The sequence below is a fragment of the Olea europaea genome, chromosome 21 (genome assembly GCF_002742605.1).
Source record: "Olea europaea var. sylvestris chromosome 21, O_europaea_v1, whole genome shotgun sequence".
NCBI lineage: Eukaryota > Viridiplantae > Streptophyta > Magnoliopsida > Lamiales > Oleaceae > Olea > Olea europaea.
Genome location: NC_036257.1, coordinates 14,305,635 through 14,321,897, shown reverse-complemented (window position 1 = coordinate 14,321,897; position 16,263 = coordinate 14,305,635). Strand labels below are relative to the sequence as shown.

Genomic DNA, 16,263 nt, shown 5'->3' with positions numbered 1-16,263 from the left:
GTCACGTGACCCCCCAACTTTTGAGATTTTTATTTTTTGTGTATAAGTCCTATTTAATATCGATCGTGACCCCCCAACTTTTGAGGTTTTTACTTTTTGTGGATAAGTCTTGTTTAATATCGATTAAAATTTAAATTTTAATCTAAATCAAAGTTATACTTAATTTGAATAACATATTTTAGGGAATCCTTAACTTTTTAACTTTTATCAAAATTTACTAAAAGTCTAATTTTAACTCCCAACAAACAGGGCAAAATCACAATAAATTAGAACTTTTTCCTTTTCTCGTACTCTATCTTACTCTCTCTTTTTACACCTTTTACCAAAACCTTAACCCTTCTAGTTTTTTTTAATTTGTTTATAATTTTTCTATAAATTATCACATCTACTACAAAGTTTCGCTTTTTAATCAAGTTTTCAATTAATTAGAACCTGAATTTGCATTTTCTCTTATCTTATTTGTGTACATAGAATGTGTCCGAACTGACTATATCCAATTTAACTTATTTTTAACGAATTGTATTTATGTGATTGAATATTGATTATATATTTTTCCTTTCTATCACTTGAATGAATGAAAATGATGAGCAAAATATTAATGAAAAATATTTTTTAAATGTAAATCTGTATTTTCTCGGGTCAGGTATAAACCATTCAAAAATCAATAATATTTTTATTTAATTTGTACATAGTTGATTGTGCCCCTAACTAAAAATTTGTACATCATATCTTCGACCAATCAAGATTAATGTGCATGCGAAAATTGACTCTAGTTTGCAAGAGGCTCTTTGGCTTGACTTGAACAGACCAAAGCAAATTATTCTAAAAGTCAATGGCTATGCAACTTTTAGTCCCTGTTTGACAAATTCATTTTCAATCGAATATTTTTTGGTCTCACATATTTCATCAATAATAATTGTTAAAGGGAAAAAGAGAAATAAATAAATATATCTCTTAGTGTTTTAATGATTTAAGTGTTTTTGTGTAGGCCATTGGAAAATTTTGTGTGTTACACGTTTGATAAATAAATAAATAAAACTTTCGTCTTTCTAACAATTTATAAATTTAGAATAGTTGAATTAATGTCATTTATTTCATCTCGAAAGAAGTATCTAAGTTTCAAAGAAGTTGCAATATACCCAAATTCAACGTTACAAACCTTTAATTTTTATTTACATTACATTTTCACTATATCATTCACCACATATATTAATGGTACTCATTTAGATAGGGACGGCAAAAGGATCGAGTAGATTGTAGGCTCAGATAGTCCCGACTTGGCCCATGGACAATTCAAGCTCGTTTTGAAATGAACCATAAATTGAGTCAAATTCAATTTTTTTCATGAATCTACACATTTTTTATAGCTTCTTTTATTTATTTCTTTTAGAAAAAAGAGTTGACTTGTGGACGGATCGACTTGAACCATGAGTCCCACGAGTCAAATTGACGTAGTGGAAGCTTATAAGAAAGGACAAAGTCTCACAAAAAATCAAATTTATTGATTAGCTCACGAATACTAAGAAGAGTAATGCTGGAGATACATAATTTTTGTACATAGGGGGTGTGGACACCCCTTATGTTAAAAAATTATGTATAAGTAGACTTTTCCTACTAAAAAACAGAGAATAATTTTGTGTAATTTCTCAATATTCTTTATTAAACTCAAATTCAATTAATTGACATAGGCTTATAATCCGTATTTAAAATAATAAATAAAATCTGAATAATAACTAAACTCCTAAATAACGACTAACTCTGGATAATAATAAAGCGAAATATACTTTTTTGTCGCCATAGATGATGAAATGTGGCCTAAACGGCTGTACATCAAAGGCGAAGTCATTGAATTTTGCTCATTCGGCCATTTCCACTAAAAAGAGACACAAAATTCTCCAAAAACAGGTACTCTAATTTTTAATTTTTTTTTTTTTTTAACCCTGATCTTCATTTTCCTTGAAACCTTCTTCTTTTTGTATTGCATTACAAACAATTAAATTGAACCTAGTTTGTGGATATAAGCCAAACTCAAGTGTCTAAGTAAAGAGCCGGCTCAACTTCATCCATCGACACCCCTGTTTTTATAAGGAAAATAATTTTTATTGCACTTAAAATAGTATTTTAACTTGACTTTGAAAGTCTTCATTTCAAATTAATCGGTTGGCACATTAAGCCTTAATTAAGTAATTAAGATTCTTTTACCTAATCAAGCTAGCATGTTTTTCACAATATCGTGACATCAATGTTTTACTATCGCTAATTAATTAATATTTACAGTAACACATATGTTACGTTGTTCAATTCACCAATACTAGAAATCAAACAAGAAAATTACTGAACTTTATAAATTATTAATCTCTGCCAAAAAATAAAATAAAATAAGGAAGAAAAAGGCATGACATGACATGCATGCAAAGAATTTGGCGAAATTAGAAGGAACCATGCTATAGAACTCGGGATAAAATCCCAAGTTCTGCCCCAGGTTGAGGTGGCAATCACCTCGGCCCTTGATCATTTTCATGTGGGGCCCCCCACACACACATCTAGGGGCCGAGATTTGGCCACCTCGACATTAAGTGGTCAATGTCGGATGGTTAATATAGATGTTAAGAAATGATCAGTAAAACAAGTTAGTGGAAGTCTTGTATAAATTGACAAATTAGTTGAATTAAGAGACCAGGTTTTATTCACCACATATATTAATAATTTAATGGCACTCGTTAGATAGGAATGGCAAATGGATTGAGTAGCTCCTAGGCTCGGATAGTCCCGATTTGACCCGTGGACAGTTCTAGCTCGTTTAGAGATGAACCATAAATTGAGTTGAGTTCAAATTTTTTCACGAATCTACTCGTTTTATAGCTTGTTTTATTTATTTCTTTTAGGAAAAAAAAAGAGTCGGGTCATGGATGGCTCGATTATATCCATGATGCCCACACGTCAAATTGACGTAGTGGAAGCTTGTAAGAAAGAACAAAGTCTCACAAAAACTCAAATTTATTTATTAGCTAACGAATAAGAAGAAAGAGATAATAATTTTGTGAAATTTATCAGTATTCTTTATTAAACTCAAATTCAATTAATTGACACAGGGCTTATAATTCATATTTAAAATAATAAATAAAATCTGAATAATAACTGAACTCTTAGATAACAACTAACTCTGGATAATAACAAAGTGAAATATACTTTTCTTTTCTTTTTTTTGTAGCGATAAATGATGAAATTTTGCCGAAACGCTGTACATCAAGGGCAAGGTCGTTGTATTTTGCTCATCATTTCCCCTAAAAATGGACACAAAATTCTCCTAAAACAGATACTTTGATTTTATTTTCAACCCTTGAAACCCTCTTCTTTTTGTATTGCGTTACAAACAATCAAATAAAATCTAGTTTGTGGATACAAGCCAAACTCAAGTGTCTAAGTAAAGAGCTGACTCAACTCGATACATTGATACCCCATTTCCTCCCGGAATCCCTTCTTTCAATGGATTTTTTCTTGTACTTGAATGATACCTTACTTAATCCGGCTCACCAAATGGATCCAAGGCCTTGTTCAATTTCTCCACTTCGCCGACGCCACCTATCCATCAACCAAGACAGAAGGGAATGACCAACAAAGCGAGCTATTTTTTAAAAGAAAATAATTTTTATTGCATTTAAAATAGTATTTTAACTTGACTTTGAAAGTCTTCATTTCAAATCTATCCGTTGGCACGTGAAGCCTTAATTAAGTGATCAAGATTCTTTTACCTACTCGAGCTAGCATGTCGTGACATCAATATTTTACTATCACTAATTAATTAATATTTACAGTAACACATATCTTAGGTTGTTCAATTCACCAAGACTAGAAATTAAACAAGAAAATTACTGAATAAGATAAATTATTAATCTCTGCCAAAAAAAATTAAGGAAGAAAAAGACGTGACATGACTTGCATGCAAAGAATTTGGTGAAATTATTGGAGTCAAAAGACAGAACTCAAATCAAGACGATAATAAATTATAATTAACAATTTATATCATTTTAATCCATAATTTAATTAATTAAATGGTCAATTTCGGATGGTCAATATAGTTGTTAGGAAATGATCAGTAAAACAAGTTAGGGAAAAGTCTTATATAAGTAGACAAATAAATTAAAATAAGAGATAAGTTTGTCACGCTAATGAATAATTTAATTTCTAGACGCTTATCCCCTGTTTGGTAGGAATTATAATTAAAAGTCTAACCAAACAGGAACTTAATATTTATTTTGGAGTTGACTTGTGAAGAAGAACAAGTATGGGAAGTTTCATGACAATTAATTAACTCGATAGTAGAGTTCATCTACTTAATTTTTTCTTCTTGTTTTAGTTTTTAGTTTTCTTTTTTTTAATGGCCGGCAGAGTATTTTTGGGAGAATTTTTCACTTTATTATTTTTATATTTGTACCATCTCTCTCACTAATATTAAATTTATTGTTGTCATTTAAAAAAAAAAGAAAGAAAGATACAATTCCGAACATATAGTTACTCTATTTATAATTAAGCTTCAGAATTTAAAAGGTAATAACTTCTTCGTGATTTCACTTAATTAGTTTATTAATTAACCAACTTATAGGGTGACAAAAGAAATTGACGAGACCAAATTCAAAAGAAAAATATTTGTAGGATGACTAAGAATAACCCTAAAAAATAAAATGCAAAATTTCAAAGAAATTTATGAGAAGAGCATCATATTAATTATCAATTAAATTTGATTCTTACAGAAGAGTTACCTTACGTTAGTTTACTCTAAAAGTTTTTTATCAGACCAAAAAAAAACTTTTAGAAAATTATTCAAATAAGTTTATCAAAAATCATACGAAACGCACCCTAACTACCAAAACTTATATTTAGACCTTGCTTGAGCCCCATATTTTACGAAAAAAATTTATTTTTGTAACAGTGATTTTTTGGATAATGTATAGTTAAAAAGTAGGAAAAAATTTATGTTTACGTGCAAATCATTATATTGGTAGAATGAATATATGAAATTAAATTTGGTAAAATTGAGTTTTTGGATAATGAAGCTCAAACAAAAGCTTAATGATAGTTGCATCACATACCTAAGAATACAAGACAACCACAAAAGTCTCAAACTCACCTTTCTTGGGTCAATTTTTTGAATTGATTCATGAATTCTGCCAAGAAATATCTGACCATGATAAAAAGAATTTCATTGTCAATCTTCTTTACCAGGAAATTTCCAATTTCTCTTATTCATTAAGATTGAAATTCCCTCAAGTCCAATGACATTGGAAGCTATAAATTGAATTGGAACATTGCACATATTTTAGCAATGCCATATGTATCTTTGTCTACCCTCAGACACTTAATTATGAAAACATTTCTTCTTCTCCTATTCTTTCTTGTTGCCTTGGCCTTAAAACCAGAAGGCATTAATGGAGACGAGCGCATAATTGGCGCCATATCGGATTGTAACACTCGATTTGGCAAAGAGGAAAGAGTAGCCATGGATATGGCCGTTCAAGATTTCAACATGCAGCACAATCAAACATTTCTTATGCTGAGATTGAAGTGTTCTAAACGTAAACCTTTACAGTCAGCTCTTGCTGGTAATTATCGAATGATCCATTAATACCTAGTATAAGTGTAAGAATATCCGTAGAAATCTATGAACTTTTGTTAAATTTCTTTGCAGCAAGACATCTGATCAGTAAGAACAAGGTGGAAGTGATTCTTGGACCAAGATCATGGGAGGAAACATCCACTGTTTCTGAGGTTTGTGAAAACTATGATGTTCCAATTCTTTCATTTGCGGATTCTAGTCCCCCGTGGGCAGCAGAGCGTTGGCCGTTCCTCATTCAAGCTGCAGCGGGGACACACATACAAATGAAGGCAGTGGCTAATATAATTCAATCGTGGGGGTGGCGCCGGGCAAATGTAATATATGAGGACACAGATTCTGCAGCCAATGGAATCAGTCCTTATCTTTATGGTGCTTTACAAGCAGTTGATGTTGAAATAGGCAATCTTCGACCCCTCCCTTCTTTTGCTGATTCATCTCTCCTGCACAAAGAACTCGAAAATCTGAAAAAAGAGCAATGTAGAGTGTTTGTTGTGCATACTTCTTTAGAACTCGCGAGGCGTGTTTTTGGAATGGCTAAGGAAAAAAAGATGATGGAGAAGGAATATGTATGGATTACCACTGATTCCATTACAAGTTCGGTGCATTCCATGAATTTTTCCTTAATTTCCTCCATGCAAGGTGTGGTAGGCGTGAGGAATTCTTTTCTTGAGACTGGACCTGATTTCAATAATTTTTCAACAAGATTTTATGGTATCTTTGGCCGGAAGTACCCCGAGGAAAAGCATCATGAGCCTGGAATCTTTGCACTGCAGGCTTATGATGCCGTGTGGACGATGGGATTAGCAATGAATGAAGGTACCAAAAGCAACGGTCGGCAACTTTTGGAAAGTATTCTCAAAACAGATTTTGATGGTTTTAGTGGGAAAATCCAGTTTACGGGGCAAAAATTAGAGCCCACAACTCGATTTCAGATAATCAATATCATTGGAAAGCATTACAGAGAACTGGGATTCTGGACTGAGAATTTAGGATTCTCCCATACTATAGATCATGGAGTGTACAATTTATCCATGGAGAGTTTAGGAGACGTTAATTGGCCTGGACTCGGAGGGCGATCTTCTGCTCCAAGAGGATGGGATCGTTCAACAATCGAAAATCCTTTGAGAATTGGAGTTCCCAATGGATCCATTACAAACAAGTTTGTGAAAGTTGATTATGATTCTTCTACAGGCAAGTACATTTTTTCGGGATTTTCTGTTGATGTGTTCAATGAAACGGCAAGGCATTTGAAGTACTCTCTAAAATATGAATTCGTTCCATTTGGAGGAAACTACAATGATTTGGTAAAGAAAGTTCAATCAAAGGTAAGATATTTTATACTCTCTTAGTGATATTTCGTTCGAGTTATATATTGACATGAACTACACTAATTTGGTAAAGGTAGTTCAATTAAAGTTAAGATATTCTATACTATCTTAGAGATCTTTCATTCGAGTTATATACTGACATGAGTCTCGATTGTTTGAGCAGGAATTTGATGCAGCAGTTGGTGACATCGCCATAATATCAAATCGATGTGAATATGTAGAATTCACACATGCTCATACTGAAACGGGACTAGTAATGGTAGTGCCAATTCTATTGCATTCAAGTAGAGCTTTGCTGTTTGTGAAACCTTTCACAACAGCCATGTGGTTTCTCACATTTTTCATTAATGTCTTCAATGGATTCGTCGTTTGGAGTATTGAGCGAAATTACTGCTCTGAACTAAGAGGACCAATTCTGAACCAAATAGGAACTCTGCTTTGGTTGGCTTTTGCCACATTGTTCTCATTACACGGTAATGTGATAAAAGATTATCACACTAGTTTTCAAATGAATATTTGTTGAATTTTTGTGGATAAATTTTTCGACAGGTGAAAAATTACATAGCAATTTGTCACGTATGGCAACCGTGGTATGGCTTTTCGTGGCTCTGATCATCACACAAAGCTATACAGCCAGCCTTAGCAGCATGCTCACAGTGCAAAATCTTGAACCAAAAATAACAAATATTGAGACATTAAAGAGCGATAATGCATTGATTGGCTACTCGCACATGTCTTTCGTTAGGGAATATTTGGAGGGTCCTTTAGGCTTTAAATCAAGCAACAGTAGAAATTTCACATCGACAGACGAGTATGCACAGGCTCTCAGAAGTAGTGCTATTGCAGCAGCCTTTCTTGAAGCTCCTGTGGCTAAACTTTTCGTCGCCAAATATTGCAAGAGCTTCACCATAGCTGGTCCTACTTTCCTAGTTGGAGGATATGGATTTGTAATCTCTCGTTCCCTTATGAAAGTACCCACACTTTCACGTGCAATTGCAGTTCAATTTCATTGTTTATCAATAATCTTACACGTGAAAAATTTTGGGTAACCACCATCTTAAATTGATAGAGAGGGGGCCAAAATTTATTAGATAAAACTGATGACAATATTTTTTGTTGATTTCATCATCTCAGGCATTTCCAAAGGGATCCCTTTTACTTCCTGACATAGATGAAGCATTACTGAATGTTCGCGAAAATGGGGTGCTGAAAGATTTGGAACAGAGCTTAATAGCATCTGAGCAATGTGTAGATATTCAATCAGACAATGAAACTGCAAGTCTTAGCCCTCAGAACTTTTTTGTGCTGTTCATAATCACGGGATTCACATCATCAGCATCACTTTTAATCTACTATTTTCGGGCGAAAGACAGGTATGGGAATTCCAGGGCTCGATATAAAGGGATTTGGATTGCGACAATAATGGTTTTGAAGAAGTTGGGATATCGCAGAAACAGACTTTCAAGAAAAGTAAGTGATGTTGCGGATGAAAATCCCAGAAATTCTCCAGATAATTCGCATTCACAACCACAAGTCTAGATTATTTCATATCTTCGACGGATCAAGATTAACGTGCATGCGAAGATTGACTCTAGTTTTCAAGAGGCTCTTTGGCTTGACTTGAACGGACCAAAGCAAATTATTCCAAAAGTCGATGGCTATGCAACTTTTAGTCCCCGTTTGACAAATTCATTTTCAGTTGCATATTTTATGGTCCCACATATTTCATCAATAATAATATTTAAAGGGAAAAATAGAAATAAATAAATATATCTCTTAGTCTTCTAATGATTTAAGTGTTTTTATGTACGGCCATTGGAAAATTTTGTGTTACACATTTGATAAATAAATAAAATTTTCATCTTTTTAACAATTTATAAATTCAGAAGAGTTGAATTAATGTCATTTATTTCATCTCAAAAGAAGTATCAAAGAAGCTGCAATATACCCAAATTCAAACGTTACAGACCTTTAATTTTTATTTACATTACTTTTTCACCATATCATTCACATATATTAATGACACTCATTTAGATAGGGGTGGCAAATTGATCGAGCAACTTGCGGGCTCGGATAGTCCTGATTTGACCCGTGGACTGTTCGAGCTTGTTTTGAGATGAACCATGAATTGAGTCGAGTTCAATTTCAAAAAAGTCGGCTCATGGATGGCTCCACTTGATCTACGAGGCCCACAAGTCAAATTGACGTAGTGGATGCTTATAAGAAAGAACAAATTCTCACAAAAACTCAAATTTATTGATTAACTCACGAATACAAAGAAAGAGAAAATAATTTTGTGAAATTTCTCAGTATTCTTTATTAAACTCAAATTGAATTAATTGATATAAAGCTTATAACTCATGTTTATAATAATAAATAAAATCTATATAATAACTACTCATACATAACGACTAACTCTAGATATAATAAAGTGAAATATACTTTTTTTTGTAGCCATAAATGATGAAATTTGGCCGAAACGGTTGTACATCAAGGGCAAAGTCGTTGAATTTTGCTCATTTGGCCATTTCCACTAAAAATGGACACAAAATTCTCCAAAAGTAGATACTCCGAAAAAAAAAAGAAAAAAAAAATTCAACCCTGATCTCATTTTTCCTTGAAAACTTCTTCTTTTTGTATTGCATTACAGACAATCAAATCAAACCTAGTTTGTTGATATGAGCCAAACTCGAGTGTCTAAGTTAAGAGTCGACTCAACTCGATCCATTGACATCTCTATTTTTATAAGGTAAATAATTTTTATTGCACTTAAAATTGTATTTTAACTTGACTTTGAAAGTCTTCATTTAAAATCAATCGGTTGGCACATTAAGCCTTAATTAAGTAATTAGGAATCTTTTACCTAATCAAGCTAGCATGTTTTTGACAATGTCGTGACATCAATGATTTACAATTACTAATTAATTAATATTTACAGTAACACATATCTTAGGTTGTTCAATTCAATTCACCAAGACTAGACCTTAAACAAGAAAATCATTGAAATTAATAAATTATTAATCTCTAAAAAAAAAGAAAAAAAAATTAAGGAAGAAAAAGACGTGACATGACATGCATGCAATTAAGCAAAGAATTCCGTGAAATTAAAAGAGTCAATAGACTGAACTCAAATCAAGACAATGATAAATTATAAATAATAATTTGATATCATTTTATTAATTTCGGATGGTCAATATGGTTGTTAGGACGTGATCAGTAAAACAAGATAGGGGAAGTCTTATATAAATTGACAAATTAATTAAAATAAGAGACCAGTTTGTCTTGTTAATGAATAATTGTTAGATAATTAATTTCAAGACTCTTAACCCATGTTTGGTAGGAATTAGAATTAAAATTTCAATTTAAGTCAAAATTATTAATTAATATTAGCCATATATGTCATGGAATCTACAATTTTTCAACTGTAGATTTCATCAACTTTTATCAAATCTATTAAAAATATGATTTTAATTCTCACCAAACAGGGACTTAATGTTTATTTTTGGAGTTGAATTATGGTGAAAAATAAGAATGAGAAGTTTCGTGACAATTAATTAACTCGATAGTAGAGTTCATCATTTAAATTTTTTCTACTAGTTTTAGTTTTCTATTTTAATAGCTGGCAGAGTATTTTTGGGAGAATTTTTTGCTTGATTATTTTTGTATTGAACCTTGTTACATGTACACTATAGTGTATAATTTAATTTACACTTTGCAACATGTCATTATTCTATTGGACAGTTTAAATTTCAAACAATTTTTTTATCTAATTGACACTACCAAAGTATCAAAAATCAGTGTACAAATAGCAAATTTGTTTTGTACTTGTACAATCCAACGTTTCTACATGTACACTATGGTGTACACTTTAATTTACACTTTGTCACGTGTCATTATTCTATTGGACAGTTTAAATTTCAAACAATTTTTTCATCCAATTGACACTTGACAATAATACAAGTGTCAACCAAAGTGTCAAAAATCAGTGTACGAATAGCAAATTTTATTCTAATCTCGCTCACTAATATTAAATTTATTGTTGTCATTTAAGAAAAAGAAAGAAACAATTTCGATAAATAGTTACGCTATTTATAATTAAACTTCAAAAGTTAAAAGGTAATAACTTTTTCATGATTTCACTTAATTAATTTATTAATTAACCAACTTCTGGGGACTCGACCAAATTCAAAAGAAAAATATTTCTTGGATGACTAAGAATAACCATAAAAAATAAAAAATAAAAATACAAATTCTCAAAGAATTTTTTGCCTCATATTAATTATCAATTAAATTTAAATGCCGCCATTTGAAGGGGCTTCCACTTCTTATAAAGGAGTTATTTTACGTCAGTGTACTCTAAGGATGCGTTTGATTGCAAACATGAAATTTGTAAGAAAATTTTTTTTTAGGTGATTGATTTAATTTTTAACCTAAAAAATATTATGCTTCTTCATTTTTTATTGGTGGATAAGAGAGAGAATGGATAGACGAGAGAGTGAATTCTGTTGACCCCAAATAATGTTGCCAACAGATGCCGACCCACCCCGTGTACACGTGAACGAAAATCCAACACGCTAAGACACGCGGACGGTCTAAAACGGATAGATTGAGAGCGTAGGAGTAGCTCAACGGCACGGGACGAAAAAGTTCGGAATCTTGCGGGATGTTCGTAGACCGATTGTACAATAATTACCAATCGATGTTTGTAAATGTGTATCTAAATATGTATGAACTCGTTTGTGTTGCAAGATAATAAGAAAGAGAGAGTTGAGTAAAGTATTATTTCTTGTATTGATTCTTGCATTCGCCTTTGTATGAGGTACATGGGAGAGTATTTATAGTATCACAAGTTAGATCGTGACCTTTGGTTCGAGGTAAACGTGGCCTCATCTGGTTAATAAACAAGTCAAATTGTAGGCATCACCCGTACCTAGCCTGCTATACATTTATTGATTGGCAGAGCCACTTCTACTAGTGACAAGACTTAACATTTACACTCATGACAAACGTCCTATCAATCATTCAAGTAAGATCTTTGTGCAGAGGATCTCTTGGGAGAAGTGTCTATGGAAGATGCTGCTTTGTGATTCGGAGGCTGCTACTTCGGCTACAAAACTTCGGCCAACAGGGCCTCGTCCACTTTTAAAGGGCTTCGACATATGGGTTTCGGAAGCTCCTCAAGAGGCAATGATAGATGAGCCTTGGTATATATGGGCCTAGGCTTCTATGGAGCTTGGTTTGTGAGCCTCAACTATGCAAATCACCTCGGCTTAAGTGCCACGTGGTTCGACATGAGTTGGTTGTGGGCCCCGGTGGGTTGCCCAAGTGTGCAAACACATAACAATAGTCCCTCAAATCCAAGTATAGTCATTTATGTAATGCGAGGACTTTGATGAAGTAAAGCCAGCCAGTTAAGTTGAAAGAAATTTTTGTACCCCAAATAATAGTCCCCCAAGTCCAAGTATAGATATTTATGTCATGGTTGGAGTTAGAAATGTGCTGTTGTGGAAGAATTATGAAAACGATGAAGCTGAGGTAGTTTGAGAACCGAACCTGCGAGGCTTGTGGAGGTTGAAATCTGATGAGGAAGCCGATGTGGGGTGAGAAATCGAACCTGCGAGGCTTGATGGCTGAATTGTGATGAGAAAGTCGAGGTGGTTGAGAAATCGAACCTGCGATGCTTGATGGCTGAATTTTGATGAGGAATTCGACATGGTTGAGAAATCGAACCTGTGAGGTTTGATGACTGAATTGTGATGAACCTGCGAGGCTAAATTCTGATGCTCATTGGTAATGATTGTTCCTCGGCAGTTGTGCCAATAATTTGATGTTTTATGCATATTTTCGAGGAAAGGTGGCTGGACCGTTCAACTTCCAAGGCGTCTGCTGCCGATGAATTAAAGTCGTAATTATGAGCAAAGTTGGAGCTTCTAGAAGCAAATGCATTTGGGGAGGTACGTGGAGGACACGCTTGAATCTGAAGCGTAGGTTTGAAAAATCGTTTGAATTCTAAGCCTCGGATTTGATTTAGAATGAAGGGTCCAGATTCAATGGGCTTTGACTGGGATTCGTCTTGACCCTTTATAAAAGGTGAGAGACCCCCATTTTTTTGGATTTCCAACGTTTACAATTTGATTTCTTCTTCAAAAGCTCAAGTTTTCCAGTGTCCAAATAGTCGATCTTCTCGTTTTCCGGCGTAACTCCGTTCTCGTAGTCATTTCCCATAGGCATTTTCACAGAAAACTCTTGTATGGAGTTCATCCTTTTCTGATATGGAGTCCACCTCGGGTAGGGAATTAGTAACTGTTGCGTAATTCGACAAGGGGGCGAGTCACAGAGTAAACCCCGAGGTCGAGCAATATGCTATGACCGAGGAGCCAGTCTATTACAATGAAGAGTGGGGGCGTCCAGGGTGCCTTCAAATATGACCTTGAAAAGGTTGGGGGAGATCAAGGAGAGGTACTGTGTACCTCATTTTGTCGAAATGTTGGTGCCCGAGGCTAATGAGCGCGCCTGCTATCCGAGGCCCGAATGCGTGGCGGTGAGTGAATACCTGTTTAAGGCAAGTATGAGTCTTCCTTTACACCCCTTCTTTAGGACGGTGCTGAGGAACTTTATATTGTCGTTGACTCAGGTTTTGCTAAATGGGTGGAGTCAATTGGTTGGCTCGTACTTCCTGTGAAAGAAAGTGTCACTTGGGGAGGACATGCCTCTCCACGTCTTCATGACCCTATTCCAGCCTAGGGTGATAGGTAAGGAGTCAAGGGGGTGGTATTACTTAACTCCTTAGGGGGCTCACGCACCATTTCTGGTGTGGCTGCCTTCTTCCATCAAGGGGTGGAAGGAATCGTGGTTTTAGGTGAGGGGCAGGTGGTAGGCAGTGGAGGGGGACACAGCTTTGGCTTGTACAGTACCGACCTAGTACTACGAAGTTCGTGAGTCTCCCAGCCTAAGTAGTTTACATTCTGTGTTCAAAATTTTCTTTTTCTAACTGTTGAGGCTTGCTGTGCAGATAGTAGTACGAGATTCGAGTTGAGCAAGGAGGAGTTTGAAGTGATAGAGGACATTTACAAGAGACCTCTGAAACTTCGGCACTTCGACCACCTCATCGACCGAAGCTGCTACTTCATTGACTTTGAATTGACGGCCTCCAAAGGTAAGAGGCTTGTATACTTGTGTATTACTTGCTTTTTGTTTTGATGCTGATGTATTGACATGCTTTGCAGACAAGTTCAAGAGGAGGGAGTACCCAGCCCCCAAACATGGCCTCTATTTTTAGGGCCACATCCAATGTAATGGTGAGGCCCCTGAAGCTGGGGTCAAGTGGTGCCAAGGAGGTCCGGGTGAGGGTGGGGCGCCTCTCTAAAGATAGCAGTTCTAGAGGTACTGAGGAGGGGACCCCCCAGAGGTCGGAGAAGGCCAAAGAGCCTCGGGCGAAGGAGAAGGTCCCCAAGGAGCAGAAGAAGAGGAAGTTGGTGCAAGTCACCAACTCATCTGGGAAGTTCGGGACCTCTGTGTCCCACGAAGGAAAAGAAGCCCCTCGACCGAAGCTCTTGGAGGCTGCCTCAAAAGCGATGAAGATTGAAATGGTGCGACGCACCGAGGCTGAGGAGGCTACTGCGAGGAGGGCGGTTGAGAAGGTAGAGGATGAAGCTGCCAGGAAAATCTTCGAACTTCCTTGCCGGGAGGGAGGAGGTCCTGGCCCCGGCGTTGGTTGAGGTTTTGCCAGCCGAGATTCGAAACGCTACTGAGAGCTTCTACAAATTTTAGACGGATCGGTAGTAGTTGCACGCCTTTTCATGCAACGCGGTGGACTTGACAAGGGCCCTTGTAAGCCAAAGTGTGAGGATCTTTGGCCTCGTATTGGAGTGCAGGGAGGCCCTTACTGATTTTTAGACGAGGACCCAATCCTCGGAGAAAAAGGTGACATCCCTCGCAGAGGAGCTGAAGAAGGCCAGGGCCGAGGCAGAGGAAGCGAGGGCCCAAAAAATCGACGATACGACCAAGCTGGAGTCTACTTTGGCTCATATCGAGGCCTTGAAGAAGGAGGTCTATAAGTCTTAGTGCGAGGTGGCTTCCCTTAGCAAGAAAGTGGAGGTCTCCAATGACCACCAAAAGGTGACTACTGAGGCCTTGGAGAAGGCCAATATACAGCTAGCTGGGGCCTAAGACGCCTACAAGTTCTTGGAGAGCCAAATAAAGTGGCATGTGGATGAATTGGCCAAGGCAAGGGAAGAGGCCAATGTGGCGGGGGAGGAGGCAGTCAAAGACTACATTGCCAACTTCCGCAACACTGAGGAGTACAAGGGCTTTAGCATCTACTGGAGAAATTATGCTTATGCCGAAATGATGGAGAAGGCTGAGGAACTCTACCCAAATCAAGACCTGTCACAGCTGAGGTCGGAGTTTGTGGATGAAGTGCCTCAGACCCCAACTGATGAAGAGGTTGGGGATGAAGTAGCGGAGGCAGAACAAGGGAGTTCTGATACTCAGTCTACGGAGGCTCTTGCTGCCGAGGCACCTCCACCATCATCCGAGGCTTAGGATAGTTTACTTTTCAGTTAATTCCGATGTACTGGACTTAGGCCTCCTTTTGTAACCGATTGAAAATCAATATAATATCTTTCATTCAATGTTGTTCTTCTTCCAAGTGCATTGGCCTTGTTAAGTAATTGAACTTAAGATTGATTGAAGAATTAAATAACCTTGACCTGATATCCCTACTCCAATCACTTAAGTAAATTGCACTTAAGCCACACGAACCATGACTGATATTGGACTTAAGCAAGTAAATTGTACTTAAGCTTAATAACTATAACCTGAATAAATCCTAAGACTGGACTGTCTTTCAGCTGAACTGAGAACATTGCTAGGTCTGATTGAAAAGATAGTTGCGTGAAGCTCGTAGTGGTTGAGCCTTGTGAATCAATGGGTAAAGAAGTTCAATCCTCGTTGAGGCTTCTTCCAATGGCGTTCAACCTCGCTAAAGGGAGGCAAGTGGCATGCGCCTCGGAGTTTAAGCGAGCTGGCCTAGAGATGGGACGCTGACCTCTCCTCCGAGGTGACGACGCTTCCCAACATGGTGGATGGTTCATCCATGTTGAGGCTTCTCCTAGTGGTGTTCAGCCTCGCCAAAGGGAGGCAAGTGGTGTGTGTCTTGGAGTTCAAGCAAGGTGGCCCAGAGATGGGACGCTGACCTCTCCTTCGAGGTGACGATGCTTCCCAACATAGTGGATGTTTCATCCATGTTGAGGCTTCTTCCAGTGGCGTTCTGCCTCGCCAAAGGGATGCAAGTGGGCGTGCGCCTTGGAGTTCAAACGA

The 16,263-nt window shown here is 36.4% G+C and overlaps 1 protein-coding gene across 1 annotated transcript; it reads left to right on the top strand.

The window, feature by feature from the left end:
• The first annotated feature begins 5,311 nt into the window (after window positions 1-5,311).
• Window positions 5,312-8,771, top strand: LOC111370816 (glutamate receptor 2.8-like). The gene is made up of 5 exons (XM_022992693.1): window positions 5,312-5,600; window positions 5,687-6,939; window positions 7,106-7,415; window positions 7,492-7,889; window positions 8,077-8,771. The coding sequence occupies exons 1-5, from the start codon at window positions 5,324-5,326 to the stop codon at window positions 8,479-8,481; spliced, it is 2,643 nt and encodes an 880-aa protein (XP_022848461.1). The 5' UTR covers window positions 5,312-5,323; the 3' UTR covers window positions 8,482-8,771.
• Window positions 8,772-16,263: the final 7,492 nt, after the last annotated feature.

Coding starts and splice junctions, on each gene's coding strand:
- LOC111370816 (XM_022992693.1), top strand. CDS start 5,324: ATGCCATATGTATCTTTGTCTACCCTCAGACACTTAATTATGAAAACA. Junction 6,940..7,105: donor TAAAGAAAGTTCAATCAAAG/GTAAGATATTTT, acceptor TTGTTTGAGCAG/GAATTTGATGCAGCAGTTGG. Junction 7,416..7,491: donor CACATTGTTCTCATTACACG/GTAATGTGATAA, acceptor ATTTTTCGACAG/GTGAAAAATTACATAGCAAT.